General features: G+C 45.2%; 1 protein-coding gene across 2 annotated transcripts in view; it reads right to left on the bottom strand.

The window, feature by feature from the left end:
- Positions 1-3193, bottom strand: part of LOC120788958 (exostosin-1) — a 225365-nt gene extending 222172 nt beyond the window's left edge. The window contains exons 1-3 of one of the 2 annotated variants that reach the window (XM_040125286.1): positions 3051-3193; positions 2903-2960; positions 867-1618 (exon numbers count right to left, since the gene is read on the bottom strand). In XM_040125286.1, the coding sequence (XP_039981220.1) occupies positions 867-1618; positions 2903-2960; positions 3051-3193 (953 nt within the window). Of the gene's footprint in view, positions 1-866; positions 1619-2902 lie in introns of both variants that reach the window. The other variant, XM_040125285.1, reaches the window with a different exon arrangement.
- Positions 3194-23465: the final 20272 nt, after the last annotated feature.

Genomic DNA, 23465 nt, shown 5'->3' on the forward strand with positions numbered 1-23465 from the left:
AAATATGCCACGCTCGGGGTAACATATCAAGGAAAAAGTGAGAGAAGTTGAGAATGTTGTTCCCATTTCCCGTTTCCCTTCTTTCGGCTGTCAGTGCTTGCTAAAATTTTCAAATGGTGAACTCTTCTCGGCTCAGATCACTTTTCTCTCAACCAACTGCTGAGCTGACAAAACTTTCCTTCGCTCAACAGTCGATGCCTCCCTGCTCCCCTGCTCCTCTCTCTCTCTCTCTCTCTCTCTCTCTCTCTCGCTCACACACATACAGTATACTACGCACACAACAACACAAACACACACTGGCACGTTCTGAGCATTTTGTCTCAAGAGCACCGCAACAGCGAAGCACAGCTTCCCTCACAGTAGTGAAAAAATGTACAAGAAAGCATCAAACCTGTTTCACTCAGATAAAGAACAGGTGCCTCCCGCACAGCAGCTACACTCCCCGACACTTTCGAGCAGGAGAGTTTTCAGCCAAAAAAAAAAAAACAAAACAAATTTGTAAAGATAAACTACACTGCACACACACTGCACACAAGAGGCACTTGTGAGGAGCCATAATGATGCGCAAACACGCTGCATTTGGAATAAACCAACAGCAACACCTGATAATGAGATAACTGCCACAGTGCCAATGTCTGCTAAACGGAGGCTTTTCTGTTCTCTTCCCGGGACAGAAAACCAGTAACAAGCAGCTCCGCGGTGACAGAAAACCACTGGGGAAAAAAAAGTCAGCGACTTCTTCGCCGAAGGAGTGAGACTTCTTAAAACTTGGACCGCGCCGACAGACGAAAATCTCTTGTTAAACGATTGATGCTCTTCTCAGGTGGAGACAAAACAAGGCAGAGAGATCGAAAAGTGCGGCTTACCTTGAGTATTCTTCGTTATCCCTCTCACAGCGAGAGTCCTTGTGTTTCTCCCAGTCTTTGCCATGTTTACACGTGGTAAGCAGGACAATATCGTCCCCGTTGTGGATGTGATACAGAGCGTTCCTCGTCTCAGACCCTATGCCAGTCAGGTACCGCTTTCCTTTGAAAACCAGCAGGTACTTCCTGGAAGGTGGCGCGTCATTCAGTGTCAGATAACCTATCCCCCCTCCTTTCAGCGGGTGATCCCTGGAGAACAGAGGGATGGAGATATCAAAGTTTGGTCGGAAGTTGGCCACGTCAGCACTGGCCTTGGCCAGCATGGCCTGGCCCACCTCAAAACTGAGATCATCTGTGTAGTCCGGCCAGGTGCCAGAGTAGAGGTTGAAGATGAGGTGGTTCCTGCCGTCGTTCCACGTCGGCAGGCTCTGGATGCGGGACCTCGCGTTCTGCACGTACTGAGCAGAGAGCTGGTCCCGGTCCAGCGTGTCCACTGCCAGAATAAAGAGACAGGCCCTCGAAGGGTCCGTGGTGTGGAAGCGAGACTTTTCGATGGATGACAGGATCTTCTGGTAGGTCTCCGAGATCTCGTCCCCCCTCTGCGGAGGGTAGATGTAAACCCTGAAGCCCGACTGGCAGCGAGCAAAGTCGAAGCAGGTTTCCATGCGGCAGCGCTTGTTCTTGTAGATGTTGTCGCGGATGGCCCGTCGCTCACGAGGGGAGGTGTGCTGGTGATGGAGCTGGGGGCTGTCCTCCTGCGTACACAGAGACACGCGTGTTATCACCACCCAAAATACAGCAAAACTCAAATCTATCAGCGTTGCTTCTACACTCAAAGTTTATATGTACAATACAGCACAGTGAACAGCTGGGAAAACCAAAACCGATTCCAAAACTTTATCCAGGAGATAAATGAATGAGTCCACTACATTCTTCTACTAAAGGCACTGATGGCACCTGACTGGATTTCTGAATGGTGACGGTTTCTTTTTTTTTTTTCCCACACTGTCAGTAATAGGTAGATGGGTAATCTGCTTCTCCATAATTAGCAGCTTGGTTTTTCACTGATTTGTCGCATGACTGAGCTACAGCAATTCCCATAACCTTCCTAGATGAGGAGACTGATGGCGACGGCACAGCTACGTCCGCTGGCCAACCGCTGGCCAACCCCTGGCCGGGAGGGGGGGGGGGCCTCAGATCTCTCTCTCAGATACACCGACTCACAAAAAGCCAAAAAAGCGGGGGCTGCTGACGAGGGGCTTCAGCAAACGATTTTATCTTGTGGTGTTTGGTCGTCTCGTAGGCCTTGAAACTCAGGGAGCCGTCCCTCACCCGGGACTTGGTGGATCGTACCTCATTGTCTCACTGGTACCTGAATAAACAGACGCCTACCAACACAACCCCTTGCATTTTATTTAAGCGAGGGGCTGTTTTTTTCTCTGTCTGCTCGCTTGTTAAGGAGTTCTGAGCGGTTCGCAACCGTAGATGCCCCTTTCTCCGGCTGTTTCAGAGGCCTGACGAGGTCAAACTATCATTTCACAATATAAAAGCAAAGACCAGAGAAAAGTGCGAAAAAAATAAAAAATAATTCGCGTGGCAGAAACATGGCAGTTTTTTTTCTTCTCTTATTTCCTACCTGTTCAACCACCTAATTAATCCTCTTGTGCCCTAAAGTTTCAAATCTAGCTACAAACTCACGATTCATCTTTTAAACCACTTTTAAAAACACGCATTTTAAAGAACTGATCTACTTGCGCTGCTGTATAGTATGAAAATGTATAGTCCTCTTTCGACCATTTAAAACAGCACTGAGAACGGGGCCTACTGCTTCATGACTACTCTCGTATTTACTCTAATATAGGTCCATTTTTGAATGACGGACTTTGACCTGTAATCGAGTACTCTTATATTCTGGAAAACTCCTTCCACAACTGCTTCTGAATGAGCCACTGGGCTTCCTTTTTTTTTTTCGGTCCGGCTAAAGAAGCAGGTGACAAGATTCTCCACTGTTTCTTTGCCTTTAAATTGACACAGTCTACCTCCTGCTCTCCCCCCTCCAGGTACGGCTCCAGCAGCTCGGTCGGCTCCGGCCAGTGCCTGGGCGGTCTGGACGGACTTCGCTGGGGCAGGGGCTGGGGCTGGTGCACGTCCTGATTCTGGTGGGGGTACTGGTGTTCCTGGCGATACTGGTGGTACTGGGGGTACTGGGGGTACTGGCGATATTGGTACGGCTGCTGCTGGAACTCCCCGATTTGCAGACCCCACAGATAGACGAGGAAGAGAAGACCGGCCCCCACAGACACGAGCAGGTACCGCTTCTTGGCCTGCATGTGTGCTGTGGGGGGGGGGGGAGAGGAGGAGGTGGAGGGATTTGGGGGGAGGCGAAGAGAATGAGGGAAAGAGGAGAGGATAGGAGGGAGCAAGGACAACAAGAGGAGAAGGAAGTAAGGGGGGGGGCAGATAGTGATGGAGGGTAGAGGAGGAAAGGAGGGGAAAGGAGGGGGGATTTGAAAAAGAGGATGGAATAAGAGACAGGGAGAGAAGAAGAACGAGTAACGGGAGGACGGAGGGTTGAAGATGAGGAATATTAATAAAGGGAGAAAAGGGGGAACAAGGAAATGAGGAGAGGGGGAGTAGGGAGGTAGACTCAGGTCAGCTTGACCCACAGGGCAGCCCCTCTATCCACAGCTCGGCATTTTGGGATCTGGAGTCACTAAAAAAAAAAATAAAGAAAATGAAATTTAAAAAAAATATAATAAATAAAATCTAAATTCACACATGAATTCATTTAGCAGTTAGTTACTTGTCTAAAACAGAAGCAATTTTATGTACCAACTTTATTACTGCCACACGTTTAAAGTGAAAGCTATTCTAATGGAAAACCAGTGTAACAGCGTTGAACTGTGAAGCTGATTAAGGTTATGGCTCCTCTCATGCCAGACTGTCTGGTCAGATTGGATCAGCTTCAGTTTAGTGAGGGTCCAAAAAAATAAATTAAAATAAAATAAAAAAGTCGGATAAAGCACGTGCATCTAGTTACGGCTGCACCTCGGCGTTCACGCCGTCGTCTGTAAAACGATGCTCCTGTTTTAGACAGTTCAACGAGGAGCGAGCGTGTCTTGAACCGGTGCTGGCGTCGACATCGCTGACACAATGACATCAGGCTCCAGCAGCCTGCGGATCGTCGGTCGTCGCCAAACTCCCTTAAGAGTTCGAGAGATTCAGATGCAGTGAGCAGACGAGCAACCCCCTCGAAACTTTGCCATTGACAGTTTGGGAAATTAAACGTTTGTTTTCCTCTCGGCGGGGACATTTACCTGATGTGACACGACTGGATACATTTCAGAAATCGCGGGTTTGAACGGTGTAGATTCGGCGCTGACCGTGCGGCGCTTTGTTTCCGCAAAAAGCGGGAACTTTTCTCGAACGGGTCACGCTGCCCGGGGGGTTTAACATTTCAATCAGCGCGACCGAGGTACGAGGCGACCGGTTGAAAATAGCGTTTTCCCAATGACAGGGGGGGGGGTCGGCTGGAGACTTATGGGAGAAAGGTCGTGTTCGATAAGCAACGCAGCACTAAACCGCAGGATTTCTGAATGGAGTTTGGAGCAGCGCACAGCATTGGAGACGGACGCAATGGGCAGGATTTGCCTTTTAGTGGCCCAGCTGTCGTTCTTGCAAAAGCCATTAGGATTTTTCAGATGTTATGGGGGATTTTCTTGTGTGTATTTATTTATTTTTCCAGGGTGAAACGAGTCCGCGAGTACCGAAGAGATGCCATACAAAGTCCACTCACGGTATAACCTACCTGTCCACACGGAGCACCTGTCGTCCCAGGCAGGGATTGGGGTGTCTGCCTCTCTCCCCTCCAGCCTGGGCAGGAATCCAAAGTTTGGACACACATTCTCCGGTAATCCTTCAAACACCGAATCACTAACCCATCCACAAACGATAAAAAAAAAAAAATTCGAGGTTTTTATGCCGGGGGGGGGGACGTTCACTGAGCTCCGCGTCCGCAGGGAAGCCAGACGAGGCGCGCTGCCCTCATCCTCCGCCGCGTCCCAGTCACAAAGTTTCCCCGCGAACGGACCGAGGGGCGATCTTCACGTGAGCGAGACCCCGACACACGGCGATCTGTCAGCACGGCGGGGATCCACGGTGGGAATGTACACGCACACACACACACACACACACACACTCACCTGCCAGAACAGCCGCGGCGACGCCGACAGCATCCATTCAGCACGGGCTGGTGTGCCGGACAAGGCGTGCACATCTCCAGTCTACAACTGCCATCTCATTTTCAAAGACATAAATAAACAAATGGATAAAAACGAAATAAAATAAACGTGAAACCAGAGAGGAGGATCCAAACTTTGGGACTAAAATCCACAGTCCGACCTGCGCGCTGCGGCTCACGGTGACACATGAGCAGAAATCATCACCCCAGGTGAGTCAAGAAAAACGCAGGCGCACCTGATCCGGGGAGACGCGCCTCCGCGAAATCCTATTCCACGCGACTCCACGGTCCGCTGGGCTGGCGGGCGGCGGTTTTGTCTCAGCCGGGTTAGAGCAAACGGATCGAACGAACATCCGGACTGGGTTCTGGGGGGGGGGGGTTCCTCTGGTTTATTCCCTGCGACCGCTGCACTCCAACACCACCCGCCGTCCTCACGCTTCCATCCTCAGATCCTCAGCTGGATCTGGATGCTGCGCCACCGTGCAGCATCCAGCAGCATCAGCAGCAGCGCTGATAAGCCAGACAGCAGCAGGCTGGCAGACTGGGTGGGGGGGCGAGGAGGGGGGGGCATGCATGGGGCGTCAGTTGGCTCCGGCGATACAGGAGCTCGCCATAACTCAGCATCTCTCCGTCTGCGTCAGCTTGATGTGGGCTATAAAGACAAGAAAAGTACCAGGGACTTTGGCTGAGATCACGGAGAGGAGACGTCCCAGCGGGGCAGCCGGGATCTGTGAGTCGGCTTCGTGCCGTCCGTCCCCGTTCTCAATGTGCAGAAACCTGCGAATTTCGGCGTCTCGCGCGTTATCGGCAACCGGAGGGCTCCAATAAGTTGTAAAACACTGATTTCCCAGCACATTTCCGGCATTTCAGGACGCATATATACGCACGCATTTGCTTCGATAGAACGTGAACATTTGAAATGAACTCGCCTCTTTCTTTCTTTCTTTTTTTTTGTCCCACCGAAGTTGACGAAGTTGAGGTTCTATTTTTCGCGGAGTGGCGCATCTCGATGCATCTCACGTGCCGAACGGAGAGAAACGTAAGTCTAACCGACTGTGAAGCCCACACTCAGGAGGATTTCTAGTGGAGTTTGGCGTTCCGTTCCCCGCAGTTCACGGGACGGAATTGGGCTGCGCTTCGGGGACCGCGGGGTCCGGTGATCTTCACGTCGTTCGTGACATTTGCGGTATGAAATCGTCTCTCGCTGATCCCAGCCCCCCCACCTCCCCCTTAAGTTTCCGATGATTTGGTGGCAAATGATCTCAAAGGGATTTGTCCGGGCTCGGGGTTTAGCGACCCGACTCTTCTGAAACCTACGCACTTTTAATTAAGTCCCAGCTCGTTAAATCTCTTGATGATTAGAATATCTGGCCCGGTAGATTAACTTTGACCGTCCGGACCACCGATCTTTCCATCTCCCCCGGCCCCCGCGTCGTGTTGCTGCTATTTGCATAGATGCCGCCGACCGACCGAAATTAATCTGCCCGTGATTTGAACAGATGCCATGATCTCGTAAATTAAGGGAGAGGGAGTTTGCAGACGTCGCGCGGCCACACACACGGGCGCACATCACGCGTCAGACGGCGCCATCTGGCGGCCCACTCCCGCCGCCCGCACCTCAGCACAAGTAGCTCCGGGTTCCAGCTCTCAGGGGACGGACCCGAACCCGCCTCTCGGCCGCTTTCGCGTTGCGACCGTGCCTGTGACGAGAGACGGTACGCGGGGCCCTCAGTGCGGACTCGGTCCGGACTCGAGAGCCCGAGGGTTCGGGCGGAGTGGGTTCCTGGGTGAGGCTCCCCTCCTGGTGCTGCGCGCAGTTTCTCAAGCCCCGGAGACCAGAACCACCCTGCAATAACACGTACATAGTATGTTTTTTCAAAGTCACCTCAAAGCAACACAAACCATTGTGTTTTGGGAATATCAGTGATCTCCCACTGAAATAAAAGAGCAACATCAGAGTTGCTGCAGAGCTTTTGTTGTTGTTGTTGTTGTTGTTCCCATTTCTAAAAGCTGCACAGGACTTCTCTTCCGTACGCTGACAAAACGTGCCTGTCTGACAAGTCGTCTGAGATCAGCAGGCCGCACGCGATGCATTAATATCGAACTGGGCCACAGCCCGTGGTGCCGTGTAGCTGCGCGATGACAGAGGCGTTCGTGTGCAAGTTTCGGCAGAGCAGTTTGGGTCTACGGTGCCACGGGAATGAAGCGGTCCTGCGTCTGAGACTTGGATTAGGCTCACTGCATGTAAAAAAAAAAGTGCATATTGATCCATTGATCCAATCTGCATCAATCTGGCTCCTTTTACTATCGTTTCTGTAAACGTCCGTGTTTGAAATGATTATGCTCTTGTTTATATTCTAGGTCTATGTAAACTTTCCCCCTAACCAGGGCGGAATTCACAAATGTGAATACGAATGCTCAGTAATTTTGGGTCTGGTTCAACCTCAGTGCCACGGATGGTGTAACAGCCCGGTCTTGGTTTTCCTCCCTGCTCAAGTGCCTTTAAAATCTGGCTATAAACCTTGTGGCTGGTGTAGTTTCAGCTGTTCCGGTGCCAAAACTGGACCTTTTAACCGGAGCTGGGAGCAGTATAAATACCGGAATTTGAAGAGTTGAAGAACGGTAAACCGATAAAGGTTCCGGATTTATCTGAACTCTTGGAGAACAGAGGGGGGTTCTCGTTCCTAATCTCCAGCTCTAAAGACGTAGCATAAATCTGTGGACCTGACTTTTGTGTTGTAGAAGTGCACGGTCCAGCATTCGTCTACGACGCTACCAGGTCGCTACCGGTCTCGCTCTGCACACCAGAACCCGAGGTTTTACCCTCATTTGCCCCTTACTGTCGTAACTGGGACGGACTGGCTGGTGTGGAGAGCTTCGCGGACGATTAGGAGATGATAAATCTAGAAAAGGGTCCTGCTCTCGTCCCCAGAGCAGCGGGGACGGGGCCAAATCTGATCTGTTCCCAGTCTCAGTCCATCGCTTCAGCGCCTCATTTTCACAATCAATCCGGAAGCTTAAGGGATACTTCGGCGGTGCTGAAGTCTGTCTCCTCCCCTGTACCAGCTCTCCGGATGACACAGTGATCTAGCTCCACCATGATTTTGTATTCAGATCGTGTCCTTTGCTGGATTTTACTGGATTACATGCACAGTTTACCCGATGCTGAGATGCATCTCTGCCCTAAACACTGAATTTAGGTTTCTCTTCTGCTAAAATGCACATCGTTGCGTCCTCTCTCTCTAGTAACTGTACATCCCGTATCAGATTATTCATTAAATGTGCTGTCTTGCTTAATTTCACCTAAGCCTTTTTCCTTTCTTTATTTTTTTTTTTATTTAGGCTGCTGATTTCTATGTTTAATGTGGAACTACTCATGGGCATCTATCAATGCACTAATAATACTGAAGATTCTATTAAGTTTCCGCGATAGAGACCCGATACCTTTACTGTCTTGTCTTTGACTCATATTCAATTCTAGTGTCTTTGTAGGAGAATACTGACAGTATGCCCTAAACAAAAATGGCCTCCTTAAAGGAGCAATTGGTAAGAACTGGCGGACTGTCGAAATCATACTACAAAAAAATAGGGGGCAGCATGTTACCGGAAAGTTCGGGTGTGTCCAACCATTTCCAAGAAACAAGGAAATGCACTCTGTGCCCCCCCCTTGACATGAGGTCATGCTGTTGATATTCTGCTTGGTATTCTCTTTTGAATCTTTTAGACTGAAATACGTCCATTTTGCCCCTTTAAGTTTATTGCTCTGAATAACTAAAGGCCACTCAAATGGGTAAATCTACATTTTTATCAACTTAGATCTTCTCTCGTTTGGACTACAGTGGCTGGTCAGTAAGATCACAAAGTTCAGAGAGATTTCAGTGAGAACATCAACCTGAAGCACCCCCACCCCTCCCACCCCAAATTATGCCGTCGCAGCTGCTTTGCTCTTCGGTTTTTTTCTGTTTGCGTCCCTCCGCCTGACGTGTGTCTGATCACCTCCAGAACCGGTTCGGGTGATTGGATCTTCACTGGATCTCGGTGGAACAGTGAGACCCTTCCAGCCCCTTTTCACCAGGACTCTGGTCTGGCCAGAGCCTCATTTTGGGTCTCAGTGGTACTCTAGTCTGATTTCTGTTGGAAACAGTTGGGCTACCTTGACTGCGGTCGCACCAAGTTCCTGCACATTCATTGCCGCCACTAATACGTTTGCAACAGGCGATACATTGTCTATGTTGAACTGAAACGTTTAAACTAGAGCCTATTTAACCAAAGGAAGAGTGACAACAAATTTAATATTCAATCATTTTAGTAATTTACAGTATCAAATAATAAATAGCAGGTTCAAGCTTCTCCAGTGTGAAATCAGCGATACCCCAGTCACAAGGGACTAAAATGAGGGTTTAAAGGGCTTAAGTAGTTAATTGATTTTATATCGTATTCTCAGTAGGTAGTAGTAGTTCATCTGGGGGTTCCTTTCTTCTAAGTCCACTGGTGAAGAAATTTTTTTTACAATGATTAATTAATTTTAAAGACTTACTTATTCAGGATTTTTTTTTTTTTTTTTTTTTTTTTTAAATCACATGGCTCCAAACTGGAATTTAATACTGGACAAACGACAAGCCCAGGACGTAAAGGGAATTTTGTGTACTTGTTTTGTTTGAAGTTTCAAGTCTCACCGCGAAGAGACGGGGGTGAAACAAAAAGTTTGAATAGTTCTCAAAGATGATCAGTGACCCAAGAAGTGAATCCTGAGTGATTGAAAAATGATTTGACTCTGTCTAAATCTTTGTTCAGTATGCCGTGTGGAGCAGTCGTCTAAATGCTAACGATGTTGACTGAGTCGCATCGTCAGCTGGGAGGGCATGTAGAACCCCCCCCCCCAACACACACCAACACACACACAAAAGTGTGAAATCAATAGCTCTGTCCTCGCTTGTGATTTTTTGTTTTATCTAATGACTCGACCTAGTTCATAACGTAACACACACACACACACAGTAAACACGTGCACAAGGAAGGCCAGCTGGGCCGCTAGCTGCTATAATCTAGTCCTGGTCTGTTCAGATGCTGGAGCTCAGGATTTGAGGCTCCAAAGCAGTTATCAAACAATCCACATTTTCCGACCATCTGGTGCCGAAACGACACACAAAGTGAAGCTGCACTGCTGTAATCATTTTCCATATGAGAATCATAACAAACCAACAGAGGAACTTAAGCCCCATCTAGAGAAGCGCATGACGTGACACATGGTGGATCTGTAGCCAGCTTCCTTTTCCACGGTGGAACCACAGAAATCAATTTCGAAGGAAAATCAGAAATTGATATGATTAACTTCACAAAACAACATCTACATTCAGGAGTTTATGAGTGGGAGAGTGGGTCCTGTGCAAAACGATGACAACGCACATCCCGAGGGACTGTCCCCGCGAGAATCAAACGCCAAAAAGTGAGGTTTGTTTACAACGAAGCCCTCCGGCGGCCATAGGAATCGTGACTGATCGTTGGGCACAACGGTGGAGATAATATGACGTTTTGTACGAGGCTCTTGCGGACCTCATCCTCTGTGGTCCTCAGTGGTTTCTTTTAAACCTACTTTTGACATGACCGTGATGGTTCCTTAAACATGGCCAAGTAGCTGTCATTACCTACGCCAAGGAAGTTACGTTTTCGCCCGTGTCCTCGTGATTGTGAGCGGGATCGCGCAAAAAAGTACTGGACCGATTTGCACCAAACTTGGGGGGAGGGACGGGGCGTGGGCCGGGGAAGAACCCATCGCATTTTGGGGCGGATAACATATTTTTGTATTCTAGCAACTGGCTCTAGTTAAAAGTGTTGACTGCGGGGTCTGTGGTTATCCACAGTAACACGGTCACTGTTTTGGAATGAACATATTGCCTATAGATTTATTACACGTAATTTTTCAGTGTTTTGACCGCCACAAATGAAATTCCGTTCACCGCGGGTAAAACCAAAACCATCTGCATGGCATATTGTCACTGGGGTATAGGGGCAATTCATGCCTTTACACATTGGATGAACCATCCAGTCTTAGTATGTAAGAAAATACGTTTTTTTATGTGTAATGGGTGTAATATGTGTAGAGCGACCCTTGTACATGCCTTGTTTACACAGTCATGTACAATACATACACACATAGACACATGCATGTTCACGTGTACACAGTATTTTATCCGTCCGGCTGTTTTTAGTCCCGTTTCTGTTTTATCAACTCGTTTTTCCGGCTGTTTAATCTAGGTGTAAAAGCCTAGGCAAGGAGGCATCTTAAACTAGACACCCTGAATGCATAAGCTCTGTTGCATTGTTTAATTCCCTGACAGGTAAAACGCATAAATAAAAACTACGTCTACTCATTTTGCAGAAGAGGAAACAGGAAATAGGACCAGGGTAAGTCTCCACAAGTACACCAAACTCATGTTTCCTAATAATGCAACTGTCGGTTTTGAGTTGCTCTACATGGGTCATGACTGATAACATCGTTGCTGTCTTTTATAGCTTAGCCTCACATCAGTCAGTTTAAGACTCACAGAGAGCTGTGAGGTGAATGTAACACTGTGCATCTCCCCAATGCATCTGCAGTGCAAATTGATTTTTCATGTCACCACGACTCACTGGCGGTGTGTGTGTGTGTGTGTGTGTGTGTGTGTGTGTGTGTGTGCGCGCGCGCACGGAGGAGGTTGCATGCAGAAAAACTAACAAACATATTAGGGTCAGTCGATAAAAGGGAGAGTCTCCGGGACTCGGGATGACAAGTGGCAGGCACCGTCTCCTCCCTCTCCACTTCCACTTTTTCTTCTTTAGCCCAGGACTCGTGCCCTTTTGCCCAAAACTGCGAAATGTCTGAGTATTCTTAGAATGTCACGGCGGCTCATCCGGCGAGGATGGGCCGTCGTTAAGGCGACCGTACCACATCCAGTGGCTCAGCGAGAAACACTGGCCATCATTGTTTAACCCTTCGTTTCCTGTGTGTAGGTGCAACCGTTCTCAAAGTGCGGGCTGCACAATTTGATTCTCTTCCTTTTTGTTTTTTGTTTTTTAACTGTACATTTTTGATAATGTTTTACCGTATTAAAAAGGAGGCAACATTTACTTTAACTACATTTGTATGTTACATTTTCAAGCATAAGCTAGAGTAAGTAACATTGCCGCAACACTTGGGGGCTAAATAAAGAAAAAGAATCAATGCATGACGTCACATGTGTGCTTGTTTTTTTGTCCTTGAAAAACTAAAATGTCAGCTAATTCTACCTTTGAATAACATTGTGAAAATACATTTAAACACTGAGTGTTCTTCATTTTTATTTTTATTGTTTATTTTAAGTTCAGCATCTATCTGAAAATCTGCACAGCTACATTACCTCAAACTGCTGACTTTTTTCCGAGAGACTGAAAACACGCCAATATTATTTCACTGAATATTGATTTTAGTTTATATATTTATATGTCACATATTAAATGTCAAAGTTATGTGTTTCATCGGTGCATTAAAATTAATTCTTAGATGTCCACAGTTTATGAACTACTGTGTTAGTGTGAATGGGTTTTTTTTTTTTTTTACGCTAAAAAACTTCAAAAACTGAGAAACTTGCTGGTTCACTTGCGCTTTAGTTTGGTTAGTAAAGCCAAGGTTTCCCAATGACACAGATCTTGAGCTGTAATCTCAACCGACTTGATTTAGCTCTGCTCCTTCTAAAAAAGCACCAACCTGCTCAGAGCTTATCTCAAATTGAAAGTCTTATTATGTTCTTCCTAATAAAGGGGGAATCCTATTCGACCATTGGAACAAGATGACATATAACAGACTGAAGAGATGGCTTCCCGCTGTGGGGATTTCATTTCATCATCCTCTTTCCCACTACAGTATGTCGTGTTTTTTTACTCAGTGCTCTGTGGAGTGGATATAACTCATATAACTGATAAGAGAAGGTCTGTTTTGTTCCCGGAAAAAAAATGAAATAAAATGTGGTTGAATGGCAGTCGGACATTCGTCAGGAAAGAACCCGGGTACTCTGTCCCCTTGCTTTTCCCTTTATGTGTCCCTTGCTTTGTCTCTTTGATTACTTCTTTGATTCCACCCCTCCCTCTTCATAAACACAAACAGAACGTTTGTAAGTGACGCCGTGCCTCTGAAAAACAATTTCATCCTCTCTGCGGATTAGAGGCACTACTTTGTTCAGGTGCCCCCGTCATGTGTCGGGGGGAGACACAGAGAGACAGAGGCAGAGGGTCACGACTCTGACAAAATACGTTCCCTCAAACTACATCATGTGGCCAAAAGTACGCGGATTTCCCTAATCCCAAACGTCTGTGGTCCTGGGCTATTCATCATGGTTTCCTTCCTAGGTTTCAATCAGGGGAAATGTTATTATTAGACTATATTGTCCAAAGTATAATTTTATTTTCTATAATAACATGATAACAATAACGACAGTGCTTACCCGCTTTGATGCGAAGGTTGGTAATAAATACGGCTGGGCAGCTCAACGTCGTGTAAAGACTGGAAACAGGCGGGAAAGAGAGGCTTTTGACCTTTAACTGCATCTCAGGGTCCTAATCAGTGGACGGACTTTGCTTAGTTATCGTGGAGACGGTTCAGTTGTCAAGTGTAGAACTTCGGCCACGTGACAACTAGTGGTTGTGCATCGATGGAGTGGAGATCATGACAGTTGTCCCTCTTCAGTTTACAGATGTAAACGGCCTCCTCGATCGCTCTCCGGCCGTCCTGGTGGATGACTCTGAACCCCTCCGCGGTTCTGGTCCGGTGCTCCGGGTTTCGGTTTCACTGATGCCGTTTTCCCTAGAGCTGTTGCCTGTGACGGCCTTTGCCCCTCCGACAACCTTTGGGATGAACCGGGAGGCTCACCGTGAGCGCCGTGTGAGCATTAATGCTCTTGGGGCTGAACGGGACCACATCCCTGCAGCCTGGTTCTAAAAAACGCTCTCTCAGAAGAGTAGGGGGCTGTTACGGCAGCATATTAATCGCCCATGTTTTTGTAATGAGATGTTCGTGTAATGTTCGAGTCTCCGTACACTTTGGGCCGTTTGTTGTATCAAAAATCAGCAAATAAACTCAAATGAGGAAATATACCAAACACAGATCTACAGTATGTGCTTAACATATCCTGATCTTTACCTTAAGGATTTTCTTTAATATTTATAATTTTTATAGAACATGCAGTGTATTGTCACATTTTCCGCTTTATAGGCCCAGTGCACTCTACTGAAAAATATCCTTACAAGGATTTTTGTCATGTCCATTTTCTATCCCTAACAGAAAGTATGCGGTGAGGCAGACTTAGGGACTACAACGGTGCAGGTGGAATTAGTGCCGTGCCGTCCACTGCTGCCTTTTCTCTATCGACGGGTGCATAAAGGCAGCGAGAACTTGTTTCTGTCGACTTCCAGGTGACTGCTCTACTCGCTCAGATTAATAAAGTCCCTCACAACTTCCACATAAAATATTTTCGGCATTAATAGCTTGTGATGGCAGCTGTAAATTCATGTTAAAATTAAGCGGCCATCTTGAGGTTTTGGCATTTCAATTATCCACAACACCCTGCGCAGTAAAGTCTGTCATTCTGTCGGCTTTAATGTTTTAATATTCTGTTTTTAAAAGCCCGCTCACAAACACACACACACACACACACACACACGCAATACGTACATATAGTGCAAATACGCATACACCAGTACTGATTTATAGTCGGAGCTATGCCTCAGTGACTAACCAGAGTAAAATATTTATGTGAAGCCAAATGGATGATGTTCTCATACATTTTCAAGTGTGTCTGTGAAGAGGGATAATTTCGAAGGTAATCTATTTGAGGAGCAAGCAGGCATTCGGGAAAGCATGCATCACAACATTGATGTTGACAGTAATATGTAATTATCTTGAATAACATGGCACTACATCCACTCTACTTACATTCAACATCATCAAAGTGGCAATGAAACACGAGTGGTAAGGCTACGAGACATCAGGCAGACTTGTAAACAAAGCAGCAGTTTAGCCAGATAAACTAAACCACTTTATTAGCAGGTAACAAAAAGACAGCAGACCAGGAATATTACAGTTTGAGTAATAATTTTACTGTTCGCCGTAATTTGAATTACCTGGACCTGGGGGGGGTCTTTAAAACTTGCATGACTGGCTGAGTGCTGGTTTTTCTATCCCTATAAATTGCAGGTGGGTGTGGACGAGTTCGGGTTGTTTAAAGGCGCCTTCGATGGAGCTGATAGCTAAATAACGAAACTAACGCGTAATGTAATGCATTGCTTTTGCTTCGGATTAGTCACTAAAGTAATGTAATTACTTTTTCAATGAGTAGTGTGTTATGAGCAATTGATTATGGTATTCACGTAACTTGCCCTACACTGTTCCCGAATGAGAGGTCAGTTCCAATCCCTCTCTCTAACTGGCTGGACATCGGGGAGCCTCGCGTTTTTCGCATAACGGAGTTTAGTCACTCTGAATTCTGCCAGGCTGGTAAAACCAAATGGCGTATGAATAACACGCCAATTTCCTTAAGTCATTTTGTGTGTTGTCATTACACATTTCTTGCTTTTCACACGTCCTTTCGCGCTACGTCATTACTTACTAACCCCTACACCTCCCCCGAACTTTAACCCAAACCAAAATGGCGTTAAATGACAAGCGGGACTAAACGGCGTTAAATGACATGCGAAAAGCTTAAAATGCGTAGACACGACAGGCGAAATGTCCTGAAAGTGGCGTGTTATTTGTACGCAATCCCATGAGATCACGTTGACTCTTCAGGAAGCGAAGGAGGTGGGTGAATGCCCAATTTGAAGGGGAATGTGTCTCACCCCGTTTCAAATAGAAATGAATGGGAAGTGAATTTCGGTCTCACGGTGCCGATAGGCATCAGACATAGCTGGAGTTTTGTAGCTAGAGGTGCACTTGCAGAGGAGTTGTAAACAGGTTTGGATTAGAGGACACAAACTGTCAGCAGGTGTGATGGACCTCATATCGCTAATGATCAGTCAAAGCAGAGCCCAACAAACCAAACATAAATGCCATATTTCCATCATATTCTCTACACAGTTTGCCACCGTTTGAGGTTTGACTCGTGCTCTTTTAATCACACCCTCTTGTTGCCCCCTCTTCTTCAGCAATGGTTTTAACGACAACCCACTAGAAAAATTACCACCACCAACTGTCTACCTCAACAAACTCCTAATGTTTGCATAACAGTAGTGGATGGATAATTCACATTTTCATTTGCTGATGTTTTTTCAAAATTTGGTGAAACTTGGCGCTAAATTTGGATAGAAACCTAACTTTGGATACCCTGCGCGTGCGATGAAAATGCCATTCATACAGTTGGAAGCTCCACCACCTGCCACCCAAAGAGCAGAGCTTGCGTCTACTGCCTTGTGCTGTTTAGAGTGGTCAAGATGCAGTGATTTGAAATTTTCCCGATCAGAGGTTCACCTTCGACGTATACGCATTCAGTGAAACATTTCAGCTGTTCTGGGCCCCCCCCCCAAAACCTAAAGGCAGGAGGAGCCCATCCTCCCCACCTTATCGCTCTCTCTACCCTTTTCACTCCATTGCTTCCAATACAGAGCAGATAAATCAAGTGCCATGAGTCCATTGATGTGAGGGGAAATATATGGGCCATTTGTTGACAAAACTCATTTTCCCACTTCCAGGAAATAAAGTACACTGTGTTGTTGTTTTCTTTCTTCCTCTTCTTCTTCCTTTTTTTTTTGGCTTTAGATGGAGGTTTGCCACCCCATCCACCTTCCTTCCCGAGTCACTCGTTTGTCTTGACAAATGGGCGTGTTTGGTAGCAGGCCGTTACAGCGAATGGACTAGTGCAGAGACACACACAAATCCACACATTCACACTCTTGCTAGCCTTGTATGTGAGAGGCGCCTGCTGTAGCTGGTGAAGAGGTGCACTCTGCTAATAAACTCCGCAGGAGCTAAGAATCTCCTTTTAATGTTGCTGTCTTTGTCTTAACCTTTTTTTTTAAAAATCAATTCATATCTGTTCTCACCTGGAGGGACAGTATGACTCAGTGTGCAGACAGTTTGCCGTTCGCGTCACATTGATCACTGCTGAAGTGAAGAGTCTCCGGAGGGGAAAGCTTCGGGCTATTGGATGTCTCCCTCTCTCTGATGTAATTTGTTTGCTAAGATGCTCCAGGCAGGAGTCTAGTGTTAATGTAGCTGGACACACTCAATCAGAGTGAGGATTTTGAACCATAGCACAATATAATCAAAGATTTTGAATTTGCAGCAGGAGTGTGAAAAGCTAAAATGTATAAAATGGTAAAGGAGATTTAGTATAACATTAAGAGCAGGTTCACAGCAAGTGATGCTGATGTAAATGGATGTTCTTTTTGGTAAATTATACCTCATTAAAAGCTATTGCCAACATCTCTCTTTTTTAATTTCCTTCCATCTACATTATTTAACATCCTTGCTTAAGTGAATTCGATTTTTAAAAAGGCTCTTTTTTATTTTCACGATTTTTTTCTTTCCCTGCTTCACTTTTAACTTTAGGGCCACAAAACTAAAAAGAACTAAAAAACTCTGTAAACTTTTGATAAAAGTCTAAATTTGTTGTTATATTTTTCCATTTTTTTTTCAGACCACACTGAAATAATTTAATATTTTGGGAAATACACTTAGCTTTCTTGCCAAGAATTAGATGAGAAGATCAATGCTAACAGCAACAGCACTCGGTACAAAGTTCAAAAACACACCTGCTTGCACCTCTAAAGATCACTAATTAACACACATCTTATTTGTTAAATCCATGCTCAAACTGAAATGTGAAAACATGAGTTTGAGAATGGATTTGAGACTTAATGCCGGGTTACGTGCTGTTACCGAGCAGAATACTGATTGGATGGAGAAAAAAAAAGGCAATTATTAGTTAGTGTGTAACTCTCCTCTAAAAAAAAACAAACAATTGTCATTTTTACATTCGAGTTTGAGTAAACAATTGAGAGAAGTGTTAATTGGTAAGCTTTAGAATTATAGCGATGGTAAGCATATTCTTAAAATTTAGACAGAGCTAAACTGGCTGGATAAACATATTTCCCAAAACATCAAACGCTTGCTTTTAGAGAAACTGGCTCTTGATGTGTCACGGATACAGCGATTTCACTTCCATGATTTCTCAGCCTGTCAGGCGATTCAAACGCAAAACTTTCCATTCACAAACCTGATTAGTCCAACATTTAGTTACCTGGGAACGTGTGTTTTATCTCCTCCACAATTAGTCACCACTCGAGCACGGATCTTGGAGTTGGCAGAAATTCAGCGTTTTGCTCCAGAACTCTACATCAGCTTTTGACTGCTGCAGGAGATGAAACTTTCGTCTCTAAACTCACTCCACCACCTACGCGTTCTGCACCTTGACTCGACAAAGGGAGCAAATAAAAATATACGTCTGCAAGAAGATATTTGTCAGGTGCTGTGTTTCACACTTTGCAGCTCTGTACAGATGGTTACCTGAAGACTGGGGCAGGCTGGCAGCAATTTTATAAGCAAGAACAGGCTCGTGGAAGATGTAACTAAATGTGATTTGGGTTTTGAATTCTTTCAAGTGACGGTTTCACGCGTACTGTAAAATGCTTGCATGCACAGCCAACCTTACACAAACGGAGGGATGTACGGATGTATGAACAAATGCGAGATTCACGCACTCGTTGTTCAAATGCATACATCCATATGCACCCGGTGGAGTGTGGGAGCTGTGAAGCCGTTGTATAGTGTCGTAAATGCCGTTCTGCCAGATCTCGGCAGAGCAGCATGAAATCAACGCTTCACGTCATTACGCACACATGTAACCCTTAAAATACAGGTCTTTATGCAGTCGCGGTGAGTAATTACAAGCAGAAAATGTAACAAGTAGTCTGCACTGTGACTGATATGCATTAACATATCTGTTTTTACTTCATAGCATGGATGTTTTGGGCAAGACCCTTCTTTGGTGTGTAATCCACCCAAAGGGGATCCCCATACACATTTGTAATCCACACAGATGGTTTGAATCAGGATATCATTATCACTTTTCATCTTAATTTGCAATATCAATTGTACAGCCCAGGGACTCAGAGGGTGTCTCAAATAGCTAACACAAAAAAACAAAAACAAATTATAAAACACCAATTCCTTGTTTGAACCTCCACGGATAGCCACGGATGTGATGCAGCTTTGATCTATGAACAATCAATCCAAGTAAGAACCCCACTCACGTGTTATCTTAGCTTCGTTAGGGTGCTTTTAAAGTCATGTGGGAGGGAAGGTAACGACGGAAGAGATTCCCATGTCTCCAACTTGTGAGCGTTCATGTCACTGGACGAGTCAAGATGGCAGCTGTCAGGCTTCTTGTGCTACTGCTTCTCACTCATTACTGGAGATTCCAGCTGTCGCAATCAATCAACGAAACAAAACAGAGAGACTACATTTCCTCAGAGAACGTCATGCTAAAAACACTATTAACGGCTACTGTAAAGGATTTGAACAAAGTGTAATAAGGTTGAGTGATGGTTGTTTCACAGCAGAATTGGACACTTGAGGGTTAAAACTAACATGCTTGTTCAATATAGCACTATAATTATTAAATTTCAGCGCTTAATTACCTTTAACAACAGACTGTGACAGCACTCCCGTACTTTTTAGCGCCAAGATATGTCGCAGTTTGACTATCCGAGTCATATTTACGTCTTGGCCTCTTGATATGAACACTATTTACAAGTGGGAAACTGGTAGTTGTGGTAACTCAACAAAGCCCCTGTAAAGTTTCATTAGCGTTATTTATGTTAGCTTCATGCTGTATTAGCTGCCATTGTATTGTACCTGTAGGGTTACGTTCCCTTTGTGCCTTATTAGCTGACATCCGCCAAAACCTAGCCTCACCAGTTTATGTTAGCTTTGTGCCACGTTAGCAAACATTTGACTGTTGGTAGCTTAGTGCTGCGGTTGTTAGCTTTACGTCCTGTCAGCCCACATTAGTGTTTTGTACCGTGTTCACATCATACATAGCTTGGGTAGGAAAAACGGCTAGTGTCAAAGTCAAAGATATTGGAAATGGCAAAAGGGCTGCAAATCCACAACTGCTGGCAGGATATCCAAAATTTTAAAAACTGCAATCTTTTGAATTTATTGAAAAGGAGGTATTTGTTTGCAAAATTTTACATGTTAATGAATTAATACAAAGTGTATTTAGTTTGAATTTCGATTTAACTCTTGTGACTACAAGACTAGCAATGGGGTAACCATCTTGGAATAATGTGGGAAAGCTCTAAAGTGAGAACAACAGTAGGGTTCCTCTTTTTCTGTTTTCCTTTCCGCCAAAATGGCATAAATGTAACGTCTGACATGCCACTATTATTTGGCTTCGTGCCCTGTCGCGTCGGCTCACCAGCAGCTCCAGTCCACTAACATTAGTTGCTTGTCCTGTTTGCTGACATTTGCAAACCAGCAAGCCAAGAATGCTAATAAATCACCCTCTAATCCCTGTCACCACCAGCAGTTTTCACAGACGAGGAAACAGACTGATGTTTCTCAGTAAGTGGGATGCCAGCAGCCAATTTCAAGGTGTAACAGAAACATAATGTGACAAATTACTGCTCCCAGGGCGTCATAATTAGAGCTGATAATGTTACTTTTAAATTACTGCTGTTTGTGGCCCGGTACTGCTGTAGAGTGAAGTGAGTAGCAGATTCCTGGCATGGCCTCCTCAATTTTCAAATCCCCTCTGAACTCCCAGTGAACTTCTCTCTTTTACCTCCCCTCTTAATGGCCTGACGCTAACTCATTTTTCTTTCAGAAAACTATTGATCTTTCTCTCCCCGGTGCAGCCATGAATAAATCACAACAAAGTGACAAAGAGGCTGCCGCAGCTGGCGGGCGCTGACGGACCGAGGGGGGAGGAGGAGGCTCTCAGCTGACTTTCAACTGGCCTGTTTGAAGCACAGGATGCCTGGTCGCCATCACAGCTGCAGAATTGGCCTGGTTGGATGGAACAGTGGAAAGACACGTATTTTTTAATGGCTGTGCTTGTATGTAGACTTCTCTCTTTGTTTCTTTTTCTCTCAGGACCAAAGTGGCTAGACATGTGAAATAAATCAAATCAACCCCTCTAATGGTGTGACACAGTCTGGACAGTAGCGCTGTCTAAGATGATTTTCCTACCAGTCAAATCTGTTTATGTATGTCTGTCAGTCTATTTTAGCGGAATAGGAAATGTGGTTAAATAATTAGCCGTGTGAGATTGTAGCAAGACTTGAAAAGATGCAACACATACATACTGTAACTATCTACTAAATCCATAAATTCAAGCTTAAGTCACCAGTTCAAGTTTGTCATCGTGATTTTTCATAGAAAAATATCAATGTTGAAGTGTATGGGCTGCATCACCATCAAGACAAAAAGACAAGTTGTTCAAATAAAGTATGACAGAAAAAAGAAAACATAAGATATACGCACACTCATATGCACACAAGTCCAAATTAGTTATTAGCTGACAAAGCTGTCTCACGTCAAAGTCCATTTACTATCTTTTCTGGAGCTTTTGATCAAATCACAATTTTTTCCTAATGCACATTTTAAGACCTTTTGGTGGGTTTTTCTGAAAAAGGGAATATCTTGAAATAAAGCGAATTTGCATTTGTGCATTTAGCATCAGACTCTCCATTTTGCATCTGTCGGCAGGGTCACTGGTGTTTTCCATCATCTCCTTCACTCCATCAGTGAGGTGGATTTACGTTTGTGCTGAGTAAGCGCTTCCCTATGCCAAATCAAATGTCACACCATCTCCTGCGGTATTAATTGCGCACACGCACACGCACACACACACACACACACACACACACACACACACACACACACACACACACACCAGCTTTACGTGTTACGTTTTCCTGACAGTAGGTCAGTCGTCACAATGTCACCCTCCGAAGCCAAACGTTGTTCAACCAAATTTTATTTTAAATCCTGGCAGAAATCTATATTTTCCAGAGACATCAAATATAACAGGCTTCAGTTGGGGGAAACATTAAATGATGTAGAAGAGCTCTAGAATATGGAGTCTTGGGTTTGTATATTTCGTGTAAACTAGCAGTAATATGGCTTCACTGAAGAGCTGCAACAAGCTGATAAGATACAGTAAATCGTAGTAAAAGACCGTATGGAACAAGATGATTTTAGAAACCCCTAAGCTTGACATTAAGACATTCCCTCCTGATTTGCAACGTCAGTGCAAAAATGTATTCAAAAGTGAATGTGAAGCTTGTCTGGGGCTTCAGCAGTCTGTCAAATCGAGTGGCTATCTTCCAAAGTTAGACTTTTTACTATAACCTTCCCTCCTTGTGTTCCTCTGCTGAGCCGAAGTGGAAGGACTTCAACAAAATGAGGGAATTTTGAACTAAAAAAAAAAAAGACCGTAAACCTTGAAGGATAAATAACTACTTGAACGGTCTCACTCAAGACTGCCGAAGCTTCATATTACCTTCATATAAACTTTGAAATATACTGTTGCACAAAAAGGCTGTGGATTTCGTCCCCCCATCACTTCCACTCAAAGCACATGAGGAGGGGATCTCTTAAAAGCCAGTACGGACAGGAGGGATGATTACACCTAGCAAAACCTGTTGCAGTGTTCTTATGGACACCTGACAACTGTTGTAAGACAGACTTGATAAATGTCAACCTAATATGAGAAAGCGACTAATTTGTTTGGAACTTTGCCTTCAGTGGCCATTTAACTGTGGGAAAAAAAAAAAAAAAAAATCAAAAAGTACGAGGTGTAGCTACTGTAGTACAGTAGCAGCCTCACTGGCACACCACAGAACCAAGTGAACATCCCACAGTGTCTTAGGATCACCGCCCCGTTTCACACTGCTTTACATTTCCTCAGCTGTGTGCACAAAAGGCAGTTTTCTTCGAAAAACTGACATACAGCTTTTAAAAAAACCTTCTGTGTGGTGGTGCAGCCGCCGGACCACGGTCAGGCTGATATATAACCACGGATGTGATGCAGTGTTGGCCACACTACACTTGCTATAGCCTGCAGTCTGGGCTGCACACAAGCAAGCACAAATGTTTTTATTATTAGGACCTTTAGTTTTAGGAGTCCTAGGTCTTCTCGCAATGGTCCACCTCAGACACTTTTCCAGCCAGAGGGGAACGGGAGTTATCGTAGGGATACCGTATGTATGAGGGGCAGGAGGCTGCAGCTGAAAGAGCAGAAGGGTGACAAACAAGTGGCTGATGATTCCACTAAAAACTGGAAAAACTGGAGTCTGACAGGAGTCTGTCTGCCAAAGGGGCAGAAAAAAAAAGCTCAGCAGGCGGGACT

This window comes from Xiphias gladius, chromosome 4 (genome assembly GCF_016859285.1).
Source record: "Xiphias gladius isolate SHS-SW01 ecotype Sanya breed wild chromosome 4, ASM1685928v1, whole genome shotgun sequence".
NCBI lineage: Eukaryota > Metazoa > Chordata > Actinopteri > Istiophoriformes > Xiphiidae > Xiphias > Xiphias gladius.